Genomic DNA, 15,139 nt, shown 5'->3' with positions numbered 1-15,139 from the left:
GTAACTCAAAAGGCCTTTGTGTTGGAATCCTGTCTTCAAGCTTTGATATGGCCATTGTTGGTATGGGAGAATTGTCTATATTCTGTCAATCATGTTTTAAATAAACGCTGATTGGCCAGGCAGGAAGTATAGGTGGATCAACCAGACAGGAAGTAGAGGCGGGGCAATGAGAACAGGAGTATTTGGGGAAGCAGGAAGCTCTCTCTGCATTCCTGCCCAGATCACCCAAGAAGCAGGATGTGATCTGCCAGGCTGAGAAAGGTATGAAGCCATGTGACTAACATAGATAAGAATAATGGGTTAATATAAGCTACAAGAGCTAATAAGAAGGCTGAGCTAATGGGCCAATCAGTTTATAACCTAATGTAGACCTCTGTGTGATTTTCTGTGGGGCTTGCCAGCTGTGGGGAACTGGGTAGGACATAAACCCCAACAAGCATGCCCCAATGAGTCATTCAGTTTTATAACTTATAGAGATCTCTGTGTGATTTTCTCTGTGACTAACTGCTTGGGGGACCGGGCGGGACAGAAATTCCAACAAGCCTGGCCCTCATGTTATACATTGCTGTCCTGAAATCAGATCAGTTGTGTCTACCTTTGGAAGATGGGGCCACCTGTTCCTTCTTTGGAGTACATGAGCAGATTAAAGAGCTCATGAGGCTCCTCTCCTCTCCAATATATAAACAGTTAACAATTGCTGGGAGGAAGACTTCTCTACTGGTGTAGCTACCCATACTTTGCTCATGCTTCTGTAACCCCAGTTAAACTCACTCATCCAAGCTGGATGGAACTCATTCTTTGCTCTGTCATGAGTCACCTATCTGAGGTGGTGAGACATTTGGTCATATCTCTCCAGAAAAGACCACTTAAGAGCCCGGCACACAAACCTTAGTTCCCTTCCACTGGTGGAGCTATCTTCCTGGGCCAGCCCTTCTCAAAAGAACAAAGGTCATCCTTTGCCCTCTGTAGAGCAATTTGCCCAGCTCTTCTCCCTGCATCCCCAGCTGATGCTCTGTGGGCAGAAGTCTCATCTCCTGCTCCTTTCACACTTCCTGGCCTTTCCCCACCTCCTGTGACCTCCATTCTGGCTCGGAGGTCTGGCAGGGGTCAGCAAGGGTCCCCAGACTGCCCGTTGGTGACAAATGAGATGCTATACAATTTAGAGACCTGAGCTGGTCACATGCCTTGAGCAAGCTACAAGAAAGCTCTCAATAAACTTCCACCGGGAGCAGAGTGACCAGGTACCAGAGGCCACTTCGACCCCATTTTGTTAGCACACGCATATGGCTTGTGAGCAGGGATACAAGGCTGGCATCATCCACAATTGTTTTTGTCACCGCCACCTCTCAGAGCTCTCTCACTGTCGTCAGATTTGGTCAGTGTCCTCCTCTACCTTTGGGTCTCTTCATCTTCTCTTCCTGAACTGCATGCCCGACTGTCAGGCCTGCTCTTCTCTGGCCTGGCCCTGACCTGGCCAATCTCTGACCCCACCCTCCCAGTGCCCTGTGCGTCCACTCACCGTCTCTGCGTACACCACCATGTTGCCTTGCTGAAGCAGCTTCAGATTCTTGCTGTGTAGGACATTGCCAAGCCACATGCAGACCCGGAGGTGAGCTGGGAGTGTGTCCTGTCCTTCACCTTCTGGGTACTGAGCCAGAGGCAGATCAATCCCATGGGAGTGCCATGAGGGTATCACTCCCCCAGGGGGACAGGGGTATGGCTGAGGGAGAGGGCGAGGGAGGGGCACACATTCCCGGAAGGGTCACATCCACCCCTTTTGTCTGAGTTGTGGGATCAGGAACCTCACATCAAACTGTGTGCTGGGGTCAAAGAGTCTACAATAGTACAAAGCTCTGGGCAGATCACCAGCACTGGAAAGGGACTGAGCTCCGTCCTATTGTTCACAGAGGGAGACAATGGACAAATGGAAGAGAGGAGGAGTGTGGGAGGTGGACCAGGCTGCCAGAGGAAGGTGATAACGGTGGTTTTGGTGATCCTGGCTAACTATTTACTGCCTGCTGCTTGATCACTCTGCACCAGCACTTTGCTAAGCACCTCAATCACCCATGTGAGGGTGTCACCCAGCACTAGACTGAGCAACACCCTGAGGCTAGGGTGCAGTCAGGCACTGGGCGAAGACAGGAGGAAGGGCTTTGCGTGATGGTAGAAAGGGCAGAGTGCAAGTATATTCGGGATGGGGAGCCCCAAAGTGGCCTGTCTGTTGACAGGGTTGATACAGGTGGCTGGGGCGGGGCTAGGGAGCCTGCATTCTCCCTGAGAGACAATGAGAGCCATTGAAGGGGCTATGAGGACCCTCCTCTCCAAGGCAGAAGGCTATCATTGAGGGTTCAGTTAGTCTTCTGATCTGAGGAGCTGGTACCAAATGTTACAGTCACTGAATATTCTGGAAGTTATTCAGTTGTGGTTCACAGGAGAGATGATAAGGTATTAGACCAAGTGGTAGGCACAGGTGTGATGGAGGAGGTGGAGGATTTGAGGAGTATTTACCACGGATGTGGGCTTGGCAGCAGCCCACATACTCAAAAGTGCAGGTCCCTGCCTCCCTCTGGGGACTTTGAGCTCCGTTCTACTTAATGTAGGGCCAAGGAAACAGCATGTGGGCCATGCCCTCAGGGAGGTCCCATGGGGTTCTATCTGGCAGTTTGGGAACCCCATCCTTCCCGAAAGACACCCCCTACTTTCCCACCTGTAAGAGGAGGTTCTGAATCTTCCCACAGAACTTGCCAGAGCTCAGGGGTCCTGCTGGGGAGAACAGGACCGTGTGGGCAGGTACTCGAGCATAGGCCACTCGCTGCTGCCTGGACATCAGCCAAATCATCACATCAGGAAGGCTCTCCTGGGGCTGCCAAGGTGGGAGAGCATCAGGACCGTCTGGTCAGCTCCAGGCCCCACTGTCCAGCCAGCGTGCCCAGCGCTCACCTCAGGGATCACAGCGTTGAGACGGCGCAGCCAGTCCTCTGCCGTGACCACCATGTTCCTCGGCTTGGCTTCCTTGGCTCTTTGTGCTAGTTGCTGCAGAAGACAGCTGCGGAGCTGCCATTTATTCCTGTCCAAGCTGTTAGCCGTGGGCTGATCCGTCATACACGGCAGAGGGCGCCTGTGGCCGGGAGGGTATGACTGTTTCTGGTCCTACGTCAGGACCATGTTCCCTGTCTAGCCTGGAGACGCTTCTACCCACAGCTGGCCTGACGTGGAGAGACCTGCCCAGCTCTCCTTAGGAAACTGGCTTGCTTTGGGTCTGGACTCAGGCTCTCATCCTGCCCTCTTCCGTCCTTAAAGCCCTGCAGTGCGTTAGGTTGGTTCCCAAAGATCTCTTGTGGGTAGATGTTTCCCAGGAAAGAGGCTAGCCAAAACCTGGTGGGGGCCAGGGGGAAGTTTTTCTGTGAGCTCAAAACAGGCACTCTGGATGGGATAAGCAATGGTGAGATTTGTGGGTGAGAATAGTGTGGCAGTCTAGGCAATGGAGATCTGCCCATATGCTACAGGCATTGTGTGCGGTCATGGGGCAACAAAGCCTGCGCTGGACTGGAGTTCAGGGCTGTCCTACATGGAGGTTTGAGTAGTGTCCTGTGGAGCAGGGGTCCATTGGGTGCTACTCCGAGCGTCCAGCTCCTCTTCTGAGTCTTCCCTAGCTCACCCCAAGGCCAGCCCCAGCCAGGATCCTCAGCTCCTACCGGCAGTCCACCACCAGCTCCTTCAGCAGTTTCTCCCACTGCTGGAGCAGGGCTGGATCCTTCGGATTCCGGATGGACTTCAGGGTGTCCAGGTTGGCTTTCTGTCCATTGAGAGAAAGGGAGAGAGCTAGCCTCAGCCTGGAGCTCTCCTGGGATAGGCTGGCAGGCCCTAGAGACCTTTAAGGAGTAATCTGGGGTGTTAATTTCAAACTGCTGCGTGCCCTAGCAAAGCTAGGACACCCTTTCTTTCCTGCTTCCTGTACCCAGCAGAGAAAATGGGAGACAGAGGATGAAGATGCCGAAGGCCACTGAAGACATGAGAAAGTCATGACGTGTAGAGATGCTATGTATAAACATCTCCTGAGACCTGTGCTCCTCGGCAAGAACCCAAGACTCTGTGATGGGACCCTTTTCAGCCTCTCTGATTTCTGTGATACCTTTATGGCTCTAACTCATTTCATGATTTGAAAACACAGACATTGTTCCCTTTGTGCTCCCATCCCCCAACACTGCCTGTTAATTTTTCAAACCCCTGCTGCTCTGTTACCTCCTGACCACTTTCTTCCTCCCTCCCCATCCCCATCTCTCTGATCCTAAATCTCTCGGCACCTGTATTCCCATGGTAACCATAGCTGCACCACACAGTAATGTACATCTAACTTCTTCCGTCAGTGAGAACAAGTGTGGGTTTATTATCTTTGTCTCTCTAGTGCCCAGTGCTGTATCTGGCATAGTTCTCAATAATGTGGGGTCCCAATATCATGGCGTGTACAAGTGTGAGGTGTGACTGGTTTCTTGGTACTGCGGTATACGTTCCCAAGCCTCCCACCCCCCACCTCCCTTCTGCACACTCACCAGGTGATCCCGGGTGATGTGGAGGAGGTTGAGGCAATTCATTCGGAAGCTGACATCCTCCCAGTTGGAGGTCACAGCCACCACAGGCTTCGTGTTGTACCAGGGCACATAATGGTAGATAGTCCCTGAGATACGGAGACATGGGGGAGGGGTGGATATCTGAGGGACCACACCTAGAGGGTCCTAATCCCTGTATCCTCCTAAAGAATTGCTCCAGGGCCACATTGGTTCTCAAGGATCTGCTAACCATGCCGAGTGGGCCCTGGAACCTGAGCCCAGAGTGAGTACTTGGTGAACACAGCTGGTTCCTATTGGGCGTAGATTGTGTTCTGTATGTCATGTGACTTTTCAAAACTTCTGGTTCACACGTCAGAAGACCAGGTGGTATTGATGCGGGGGCAGGGAACTGAACTCAGGTCTTCTGGAAGAGCAATGGGAACCATTTACAGGAGACTTTTTCTGCGCTACCCTGCTCTGTTGGCCTCAAAGAAACAAAACCACAAACACCCTAAATGCTTAAGCAGTAGAAAACCTGTGAGGTTAGTGCTCAAATCTTAGAGAAGTTGTGCTTCTTCTTTGGTAACTTCAGGCACTGAAGCAGGACAGAAAGCTGGGCACTGCCCAGTGTGGGCAGAGGACACCCCATGACCTGTGACTCCTGAAAGATACATTGAGGCCCTAAGCCTGCTGCCTAGCATGGAAATAGAATCACTGACAATGTGACTACTTAGGACAAAGCCATCCATTGTGGAGGATGGCTCCTTAAGCCCATGTGACTGGGAGACAGACAGAAAGATGGTGTCCATGTGAAGATCCAGCACCATAGGGAGAAATCAAGGGACGCTAAAGGCAAAGAATGGAATGATCCGCCAGGTGGTGGTGGCGCATGTCTTTAGTCCCAGCACTTGGGGGGCAGAGGCAGGTGGATCTCTGTGAGTTTGAGGCCAGCCTGGTCTACAAGAGCTAGTTCCAGGACAGGCTCCAAAGCTACAGAGAAACCCTGTCTCAAAAAACCAAGAAAAAAAATGGAATGACCCATCTGCTAGATGAAGAATACCAAGGTTTGCCCTCAGCACTCTCTCGGGGAATCAATCCTGACCCCTCACTTCCAACTTCCACCCTCTTGTTTCATTTTAAACTTTTAAATTTTTTTTTATTTTTTTACACATGTATATGAGTGTAGGCATGCCCATGCCACAGCATGTGTGGTAATCTCAGGAGTCACTTCTCTCCTTCTATCACATAACTTCTGGGGTTCAATCCCTTTTGCTCACTGAGACATCTCGTCACTCAGTTTCTTGGACAAGGTAATGACAGACCTGGAATGAAAAGTGGGTACTCCATAACCTCCGCTCTCAGGCCAGGGTAATTAAGAGATAGCCCCTACCCAGAAGGGGACACTGAGGATGCCTGTCTGTCTCTACTGTGGCTCTAAGTGGAAGGGAAGAAAACCTTCCCCAAGACAGATAGCAGAGCTCAGCATCCCGAGGGATGCTGCTGGTGCAGTCTGAAGGATGCCAAGCAGGCAATTTAGAAGTGGCTGCTCAGCAACGGCCCAGGTCCTTGGTAAGGGACAGGCAGATATCCCTGGAGGATGAAATCTGGGCCCGACCTCAAAGAATTCCTATAACATGGATAGAAAATTAGCAGTTTCGAAACAACACACGCGTTCCCTCACCAGCAATTTCTGTTCCGCTGTAAATAGCCTGCAGGGAGGCAAATGCAGCTTTACGAAAAGGTGTGTGGGGAAGGATTGTAGCAGCTCTAATGGGAATGGCCAGCAGCTGGAAGAGGCTACAGTGCTCTCCACAGTAGGAAACATAAACAAATTCTGGTTATCACCCACCTCTTGGGACTGTTGAAGAACTAGTTTGAGGACACTGTTACCAAAATACATAGATGATCAAGTCCCTTATATAAAATATGTAGCGATTGCATAGAATCTACCCACATGTCCCCTATACTCACATAATCTCTAGAGTATGTATTAGTATCACAAGCAAGGCAGATTCTTTGCAAATAGCTGTTACTCTGCTATACTGTATTCTTTCTTTTTCTTTCTTTCTTTATATATTTTGGTTTTTCAAGGTAGGGTTTCTCTGTGTAATGGCCCTGGCTGTCCTGGAACTAGCTCTTGTAGACCAGGCTGACTTCAAACTCACATAGATCCACCTGTCTCTGTCTCCCGAGTGCTGGGATTAAAGATGTGTGCCACCATTTCCCGGCTTTTTTTTAATTTTTAAATAATTTATTTAGTTTTATGTGCATTGGTGTGAGGATGTCAGAACCCCTGGAACTGGAGTTATAGACAGTTGTGAGCAGTCATGTGGGTGCTGGGAATTGAACCTGGGTCCTCTGAAAGAACAGCCAGTGCTCTTAAACACTGAGCCATCATTCAACTACCTGTCTTGCATTCATTAGGGGACAATGACAAGAAGAAAAATCAGCACATTTGGCGTAGATGCAGGTTTGTTGGTTAGTCAGCGAGAGCATGTGTTCAAGCATGTGCAAGAGCGTGTGTATGTGTGTGTTATGTGTGCGTGCATATGAGTGTGGTCTATGTAATGCATGTATGAGTGTGATGCATGTGTATAGTATGGGAAATTCAGGGAGAGTGTCAAATATGAGTGTCAAATGTCCTCTTCTATTACTTCCTGCTCTTTTGAGGCAAGGACTCTCCTAAAACCTGGGGCTTGTCTTTTAAATTATTTTATTATTTGTGTATGGGTGTTCGTCTGTGTATCACATGTGTCTGATTCCTGCAGGGGCCAGAAGAGAGTATCCAGTCCCCTGAAATTGAAGTTACAGATGGTGGGGAGCCACCATGTGCATGCTGGGAACCTAACCTGGGTCCTCTTAACCATTGAGCCATCTCTCCAGCTCCTTAGAGCTCAGTTTATTTGACTGGATGACAACCAACAAGGCCCAGTGATCCTCCTATCTCTACCCCAACTTGTGATGTGGTCACAGGCTTCTTATATGGGAACTGTAATATTAATCCTGATTCTCAGGCTTACACAGCAAGTCCTCATAACTGCTGAACCATCTCTCCAGCTCTTGGTTTAGTATGTTTCAATTTCTTTATTGTTTTGGGTATATTTCTAGTCTATAATATTGCTAGTTTTTTTTTCTTATTTGTTTGTTTGTTTGCTTATTTATCTGGAGATGGGATCTGTCTACACAGCCCTGGCTGTCCTAAAACTCTCTATGTAAGCCAGCCTGGCCTCAAACCACAATTCCCCTAATTCTGCCTTTGGAGTGCAGGGACTGAAGGCATGCACTGCCATACCTGGCTTGTTTTAGTGTTTTTGATGCCCGATTGATTAGACCTGCAGTTACCCATGGTTACACACGGCCGACTATATTTGTACAATGGAATTAACTCCATGGAAGTGAGAGTAAGTCAGCCACAGCTACGTTCAAGAATATGATGATCTGTGGACACATTTCCCAAACTAATGAACAAAGAAGGCAAAGATGAAAACAAATATATATGCTATGTGTTCTTTAATTCATAGCATGAAATGAAGGTTAGGAATGTAATTGCCCACTGTGGGTGGGGTTAAGAGGCACAGGCCCCTAGGGTGTGAGGATTCAATTTCCTGATCTGAGTGCTGTTATTTGGTGTATTTGCAACGGGGTTAGTCACTGAACTCATGCTTGGTTTGTGTGGTCCTTCCATGAGCAATCACCCTTCAATCAAACCTTTACTTAAATTGAAAAATAGTGATGCCCTGGCGAGCACCATGGTGGAGGAAGCCACCAGCTGTTTTTCAGTTCCGGGGCTATGGTTGGCTTTGGATTCACTAACTATGAGAATACTTACTTATTATAAAAATATAATTTATCCTTTGTATCACACACACAAAGACAAATAGTGAGGACAGTATCGGTGTGTACAATACAGCGTGCAGAGTGGTAGAAAGTGCTGCCGAGAAGAACAAAGTGGGGGAGGGGAGGCACTGCCCAGCCCTTTAAAACGGAATGGTTACCCTATGACCTTTCTGAGAGGATCCAGAAGCTTCTAGATGTAGTCTAGAAAAATATGGACAAGAGATTTAAAAATAGGGATGGGCTGGGCGTAGAATGAGATGGTATACAAGGACAGAATTCTTCCAGAAGGAAACAAGAGAAAACTAGAAAGGACAATTTACAAAGAGAAACATCTTTAAATTTTTTTCTGGGATTGCTGGAAGGCACCAGTTTCAGACTCAGGTACCAAAAGAATAAATACAAAGAGATTTGTAAGTGAGGTTCTGAGTGAGAACCTGGGATCCAAGATGGCAATTGTCTTCTTCCATTCTTGGAGAGCTCCCAACAGCAACAAGAAGGAAAATAAGTCCAGTTCCAGCAAACAGGGAGCCAGAGAAAATCTGCAGACTCAAAACACACATAAGGACTGCCAAAAGCCGCCCTGGCCTTCATAGTAGCACCGAGGAGTGAGGACAACAGAAGGCACCTGCGGGGAAGTGGGAAGCAAGGCTTGATGGGAGGCCAGCAAAAACACACTCCCTGAAGGAAGGCAGGATCAGAGGAGGAAATGTGAGCCAATATGACTCAGCCCATGAGAATACAAAAACACCCCAAAAAGGCAACAGGGGAAGTCCCAGGGTGACATTTAGACCTTGCAGACAATTCAGTGAGGGACATAGAACTGTGGACAAGAATTTCTCAAGTGACCAAAATGAAATGGAAAGACAGAGTCATAAAAGGATCAGGAAGAAAACGACAGCTAGAGGAGAAAACGACAGCCAAGGGGAATTGTGAGACTGGTACGTGGAGGCCCCGGAGGAAAAAGACAAGCACAGCCGAGCGCTTTATCATAAAAGTGAAGGGCAGCCAGTCAGGGAAATGATAGGGCTTTTTAACAAATGGTGTGTGAGCAAAGTAAATATACACGCAGACTGGTTCAGAATGAGTCAGAGAACTAAATGCAAGAACCCAACTTACAACATTTGAAGAAAAAAAATAGGAAGAAAATTCCATATCCATCAGTCAGGTAGAGTTCTTGAGATGTGACACCGTGTGTCTTAGGGTGGCTTACGGTTTCAGAGATTTAGTCCGCTATCATCATGGCAGGGCATGGCAGCCTGAAGGCAGGCGTGGTACCGGAGAAGGAGCTGAGAGTTCTCCATCTTACAGGCACATTGGGTGTGGCTTGAGCATGTGTGACTCCTCAAAGCCCTCTTTCACAGTGACACATTTCCTCCAACAAGGCCACACCCACTCCACAAAGTGCCCCTAATAGTGCCACCCCCTTTGGGGGGCATTTTCTTTCAAACCACGTGGTGGGGAAAAAATAAACTGTATTTGATCCACATTGAAAATCTTGGCAGTTCAAAAGATAATGAGGACTAGAGAAATGCTCAGTGTTAGGAGCACTTCCCGCCCTTCCAGAGACCTGAGTTTGATTCCCAGCACCCACATCAGTAGCTCCAGTAGCTCCAGCCCCGGGGGAATCTGATGCCCTCTTCCGGCTTCATAGTCACCTGAACTCACACACACACACACACACACACACACACACACACACACACACACATGCAATTAAAACAAAACCAAAACTTAAAAAGGGGAGGGGACAGAATAGACATTTTAGAAAAGGACTACAATACCTGGCTAACTGAGCATTAGGTACAGTGCCGAGGTAATTCAATGCAGAAATCAAATGTTTCTTAGCAGGCAGTGTTGAGTCGGCTATACAGAAGGAAAGAATTTCAACCTCTTCCCCACATTACAAACAGAAATTAGGTGGCACGCACCTTTAATCCCAGCACTTGGGAGGCAGGTGGATCTCTTCAAGTCTGAGGCCAGCCTGGTCTACAGAGAGAGTCCCAGGGCAGCCAAGAATACACAGAGAAACCTTGTCTCAAAGCAATTAAGTCAAGGCTCGTGAATGGGTCAGCAGACAAGAACGCTTTGTCAGCTAGCCTAATTATTTGAAACGTGAAGAGAAAACCTGACACATAGTTTAGGCAGGAGGATCTTGAGTTCAAGGTCGCCCCCTCAAAAAAAAATCCCAAACAATAACACAAACCCCTAGGAACCCTGATCTCTAAAATACATCTTGCATAAAGGCACTTCCCGCCTGACAATCCGAGTGTGAGACCCAGGGCTTACATGGTGGAAGGAGAGAACCAACTCCTGCACCTTGTTTCTAAGCTCCACACGCACACCCACATACACACACTCACATGTGTGCATGCACACGCTAATAAATAAAGGTTATAAAAATCCGATAGGCCAAAGACTTCAACAGTCATTTCCCTAAAGAAAGATATGTGGAGGAGCTAGTGGCCTAGCTCAGCTGGTAGGGTACTAGCCTAACATTCAGGACGTCCTAGGTCTGGTCATCAGCACCACATAAAAACAGGCATGGTGCTGCAGGAGTGTGATCCTAGCACTTGGGAAGTGGAGTAAGGAAGATCAGAAAGTCAAGGTCAGTGCCTGCTAGTAGTGAGTTTGAGGCCAGCCTGGACCCCTAGAGACCCTGTCTCAAACCACAAAACAAAGGGGGTAACTGATCTTTGATATTTTAAGGTGAATGAAAAGAGATTTAATGTACAAATCAATAAGAAAGACACAGCCAAATGATTATATACTGGAAAGAAGGATGGACAGGCGAAGGGGAAAGGGTGCGTATACGCAGATGCTCAACCTTCATTTATAATGAGAAAACAGTGTATGTTGGTCATGGGAGACCGTTTTTCACATCCAATAGCACGGCAACAATTAAAAGGCTGGCCACATTAAGTCCTGGTGAGAACAGAGCCCAGAAGGGATTCTCATCCCATTGCTATTGGGAGTGTAATTTGGTATAATCGCTTTTGCTCTGAGACTCTCTCCCACCCCTAGGTATATAATTTAGAGGAACCCCTGTCCTTGTGACCAGAAGACATGTATGAGAATGCTCACCAAGTTATTATACCACCCAGCTTATCTATATACACTACGTAATTTGCGGTCTGGTCACGCAGTGGGGTACATTTGGAAAATAAGATATAGCTACCCAGAGTCTAGTCATGTGGGGCAGAAGGCCTAAGGCAGATGCACATGGATGGATGGAGTCCTCTCAGACACAACAGAAAAAGTGCATGCTGCTCGTGGGCTCCATACACAGAGGATAAAAATGAAAAGGAAAGCAAGAGGCATAGATAGTTCGCAGACAAAGGAACCATTTAAGGCATCAGTAGCCTTCTGTGTCTTAGCTGGGTGGTGAGTTTGGGAGAACTCATTTTTTCCTCCTTTAAGCTGTATGTATACATCTTAGATACCTTTTGTACATATTTTTTAATATAAAAACAGCAGAAATGTTATGTTAACTGGAAGTGGCCAGTTGGTCACAAAGGACCACAGATCGTACCATCCCACATGTGTGAAATGTCAGACTACGAAAATGTCTTGGAACTTAGAGTAGCTTAGTGGTTGTCTAACAGCTATGGAGGTGAGAGAGCGACAAGGGGAGCTGACGGGCCTGGGGTGCCTTTGGGGAGAGAGGAAAGCATTCTAAAATGGATTGTGGTCACGGTTGCATAACTGTGAAAATCCTAAAATCCATGGGATTGCATGCTTCAAAAGGGCAAATTACATGTTCTGGGAATCGCATCTCAACAAAGCTTTCATTTAAGAGAGTAGGTAGGAAAGTGGGGCCCAGAGAAAGCATCTTGAGGGGCGATGAGATGGTGAAGCTGACGAAGGGGAAGGGGAGACTGTGTCGGGGACTCTCGAATTTTAACAGGAGTCCACACCACCTGCAGGCCCCAACAGTCTGTCTGGCCCTCCTCATGAATCTTTCTGATTTTTATAGGTCCAGAGTGGGAGCAAGAACCTGCCTTTCTAACATGCCGATGCTGTTGGCCCAGGGACTATAGTGGAAAGATAAGGTGCCTGATTAATTCACATTGGGTTGGGGGGCAATGGATTGAACATCTGGGGGGAACGGATAGGTGAAAGTTGAATGGTAAAATAAATGGGTTGAGGCCCGGAGAGAGGGCTCCAGGGCTAAGAGCTGCACACACACGAATATCTGAGTTCAGATATTGCCGCCTGTGTGAAAAGCAGGTTGTGGCCACATAGGGCTGTAACCCTAATACTGCGGATGGTGGAGACAGAAAGGCTACTGAGGATTGCTGGCCACAACTTAACTCCAGGTTCAGTAAGAGGCTTTGTCTCAAAAGAGAGCGAGATAGAGGGGGATAAAGCAGGACATCCAGCATCCTCCTTTGGCCTCTGCAAGTGCACACACAAGCCTGTACACGTGCACACACACCACACACAGAAATGAATACAGATAAATAAATGGAGTAGCGGATAAAGCATAGAGCGATGAATAACAGATAATTGGAGAGCTGATCATTTTCTATCGTCATCATCTTCTAGCTATGTTATGTCTGGCAAGTGACTTCATTATCCTGAACTCCATCATTAACGTGTGTGAAATGTGTGCCAATGACCAGATGTGGTCATGCCTGTCATTCTAGCACTTGGCAGCCTGAGGGAGGGGGACCATGTTATTTTTAGTGAGACCCTGCCGAAAGACAACAACCGGGGATGTTTACGAATGTTCTATGAACTAATTCCCTTGGAAGCGCCTAGCGTGCACACAGGCTGCTTCACTTTTTGCTTGAAGCTGGCGATTACCGTCATATATCACCGGACTGTGCTGTGTGGTTGACACGAGAGGCTTGTAGGTTGGATCCATCTTGTTTCCATAGTGGCCCATGCTGACCTCGAACTGGATCAGATCCTTAAATTTAGGCATCATAGTACAGGAAAGGAAAATGACGCACAGCCCATACTTTTGGTGATACTGCTGTCTCTGAAACAATAACCACAGACACACACACATCCTCAGTACATAAGGAATGAGTATGGTTATCTTGACAGGCAGGGACAAGAAAACAAGTACTGTTCTGATTTGTTGTTTTTTTTTTTCTTAATGTGTTCTGTGTTCCACTTTGGGATGAAGTAGATCATTACTGAAATCTTTTTTTTTTAAGATTTATTTATATATTGTGTATACAGTGTTCTGTCTACATGTATGCCTGCAGGCCAGAAGAGGGCACCAGATCTCATTACAGATGGTTGTGAGCCACCATGTGGTTGCTGGGAATAGAGCTCAGGACCTCTGAAAGAGCAGTCAGTGCTCTTAACCTCTGAGCCATCTCTCCAGCCCCTCATTACTGAAATCTTGCCCTGGCTGATCAACTGCACTTGCTCCCAGTATCCCCATCATTTGGCCTACCCCACCCAGCTGGATCATTCCTTTTCTCTCTGAAACCAGGCAGAAAGGTCTTTTTTTTTTTTTTTTGTGGTTAAGGTTGGCTCTGAGTTGGGACAAGTAGAGTTCAAACACATGCACTTGTGTCTGCACGCACACACACACACACACACACACACACAGTGGGGAGAGAGAGAGAGACCAGCTCTCAGTGGCTCTCAGTACCCCTCCCTTTTCCGGAAAGGCTACCCCTTTCCACTTCTGTCTCCACTGTCAACTGTCCCCTAATGTCTGTTTCCACTATGTCACCCATCTGCCTGGTCTTCTGTACACTACAACAGCTGCTTGTTTCTATTGCTAACATCCGCCCTACTTCTTGCTTCCCCTGTATTCCTTCTCTCTTATCTTTCCTTTCCCTCCCTCCCTTTCTCCTTCCTTTCCTTCCTTCCTTCCTTCCTTCCTTCCTTCCTTCCTTCCTTCTTTTCTTTCTTTTTTAAAAACATAAAAATAGTCTCAGCCACGCGGTGGTGTTATAAGCCTTTAACCCCAGTACTCAGGAAGCAGAGGCAGGCGGATCTCTGTGAGTTCGAGTCCAGCATAGTCTATAAGAGCTAGTTCCAGAATGATTAGATCTCCTGAGTAAATTTGGAACATGGGGATCATGGGAGAGGGTAGAAGGGGAGGGGAAAAGAAGGGAGGGGAGTGGAGAAAAATATATAGCTCAATAAAAACAATTTTAAATAAAAAGATCAGGTAGAAAATATGTTAAATACAAAACTAGGAACCATTTTTTTAAAAAAAATTGAAACAGGGCTGGAGAGATGGCTCAGAGGTTAAGAGTTCTGCATGCTCTTCCAGAGGTCCTGAGTTCAATTCCCAGCAACCACATGGGGGCTCACAACCATCTGTAATAAGATCTGGTGCCCTCTTCTGGCCTGCAGGGATACATGCAGGCAGAGCACTGTATACATAATAAATAAATAAAATTTTTTAAAAAATTGAAACAAGGTCTCACAGTGTAGTCCTGACTGACCTGGAACTCACTATGTAGACCAGGTTAGCCTTGAATTCACAAAGATTTGCCTGCTTCAGCCTTCCAAGTGCTGAGATTAAATGAGATTAAAGGTGTGCACCACCACACACACACACACAAAAGAGCGAGTCCCAGAGAAACTCTGTCTCAATTCACAGCCCAGGCTGGCATTGAATTTATGGCAGTTTTCTTGCTTCAGCTTTCTGAGTGATGGGATTAAGATAGGAGCTCTCCTCTCTCCCTCCTCTCCCTCCTCCCCCTCCTCTCCTCCCCCTCCCCTCCCCCTCCCCTCCCCTTCTCCCCCCTCCCCCCCTCTCCCCTCCTCCTCCCCTCCCC

At 47.6% G+C, this 15,139-nt stretch overlaps 1 protein-coding gene across 3 annotated transcripts in view; it reads right to left on the bottom strand.

Annotated features, from left to right (window-relative positions):
* The window catches only part of Fer1l5 (fer-1 like family member 5), a 53,322-nt gene that overhangs the window by 16,706 nt on the left and 21,477 nt on the right, over positions 1 to 15,139 (bottom strand). For all 3 annotated transcript variants that reach the window (XR_015735455.1, XM_087898063.1, XM_087898064.1), the window contains exons 19-24: positions 13,191 to 13,368; positions 4,551 to 4,675; positions 3,696 to 3,796; positions 2,941 to 3,118; positions 2,708 to 2,863; positions 1,520 to 1,648 (exon numbers count right to left, since the gene is read on the bottom strand). Coding sequence is in view for 2 of the 3 variants with exons in the window: in XM_087898063.1 (XP_087754189.1) it covers positions 1,520 to 1,648; positions 2,708 to 2,863; positions 2,941 to 3,118; positions 3,696 to 3,796; positions 4,551 to 4,675; positions 13,191 to 13,368 (867 nt within the window). In the remaining variant the exon portion in view is untranslated. The remainder of the gene's footprint in view (positions 1 to 1,519; positions 1,649 to 2,707; positions 2,864 to 2,940; positions 3,119 to 3,695; positions 3,797 to 4,550; positions 4,676 to 13,190; positions 13,369 to 15,139) is intronic.

This window comes from Myodes glareolus, chromosome 18 (assembly GCF_982192425.1).
Source record: "Myodes glareolus chromosome 18, mMyoGla1.1, whole genome shotgun sequence".
Classification (NCBI taxonomy): domain Eukaryota; kingdom Metazoa; phylum Chordata; class Mammalia; order Rodentia; family Cricetidae; genus Myodes; species Myodes glareolus.
The sequence above is the reverse complement of the archived record's forward strand: the minus strand, read 5'-3'. Positions and strand labels throughout refer to the sequence as shown.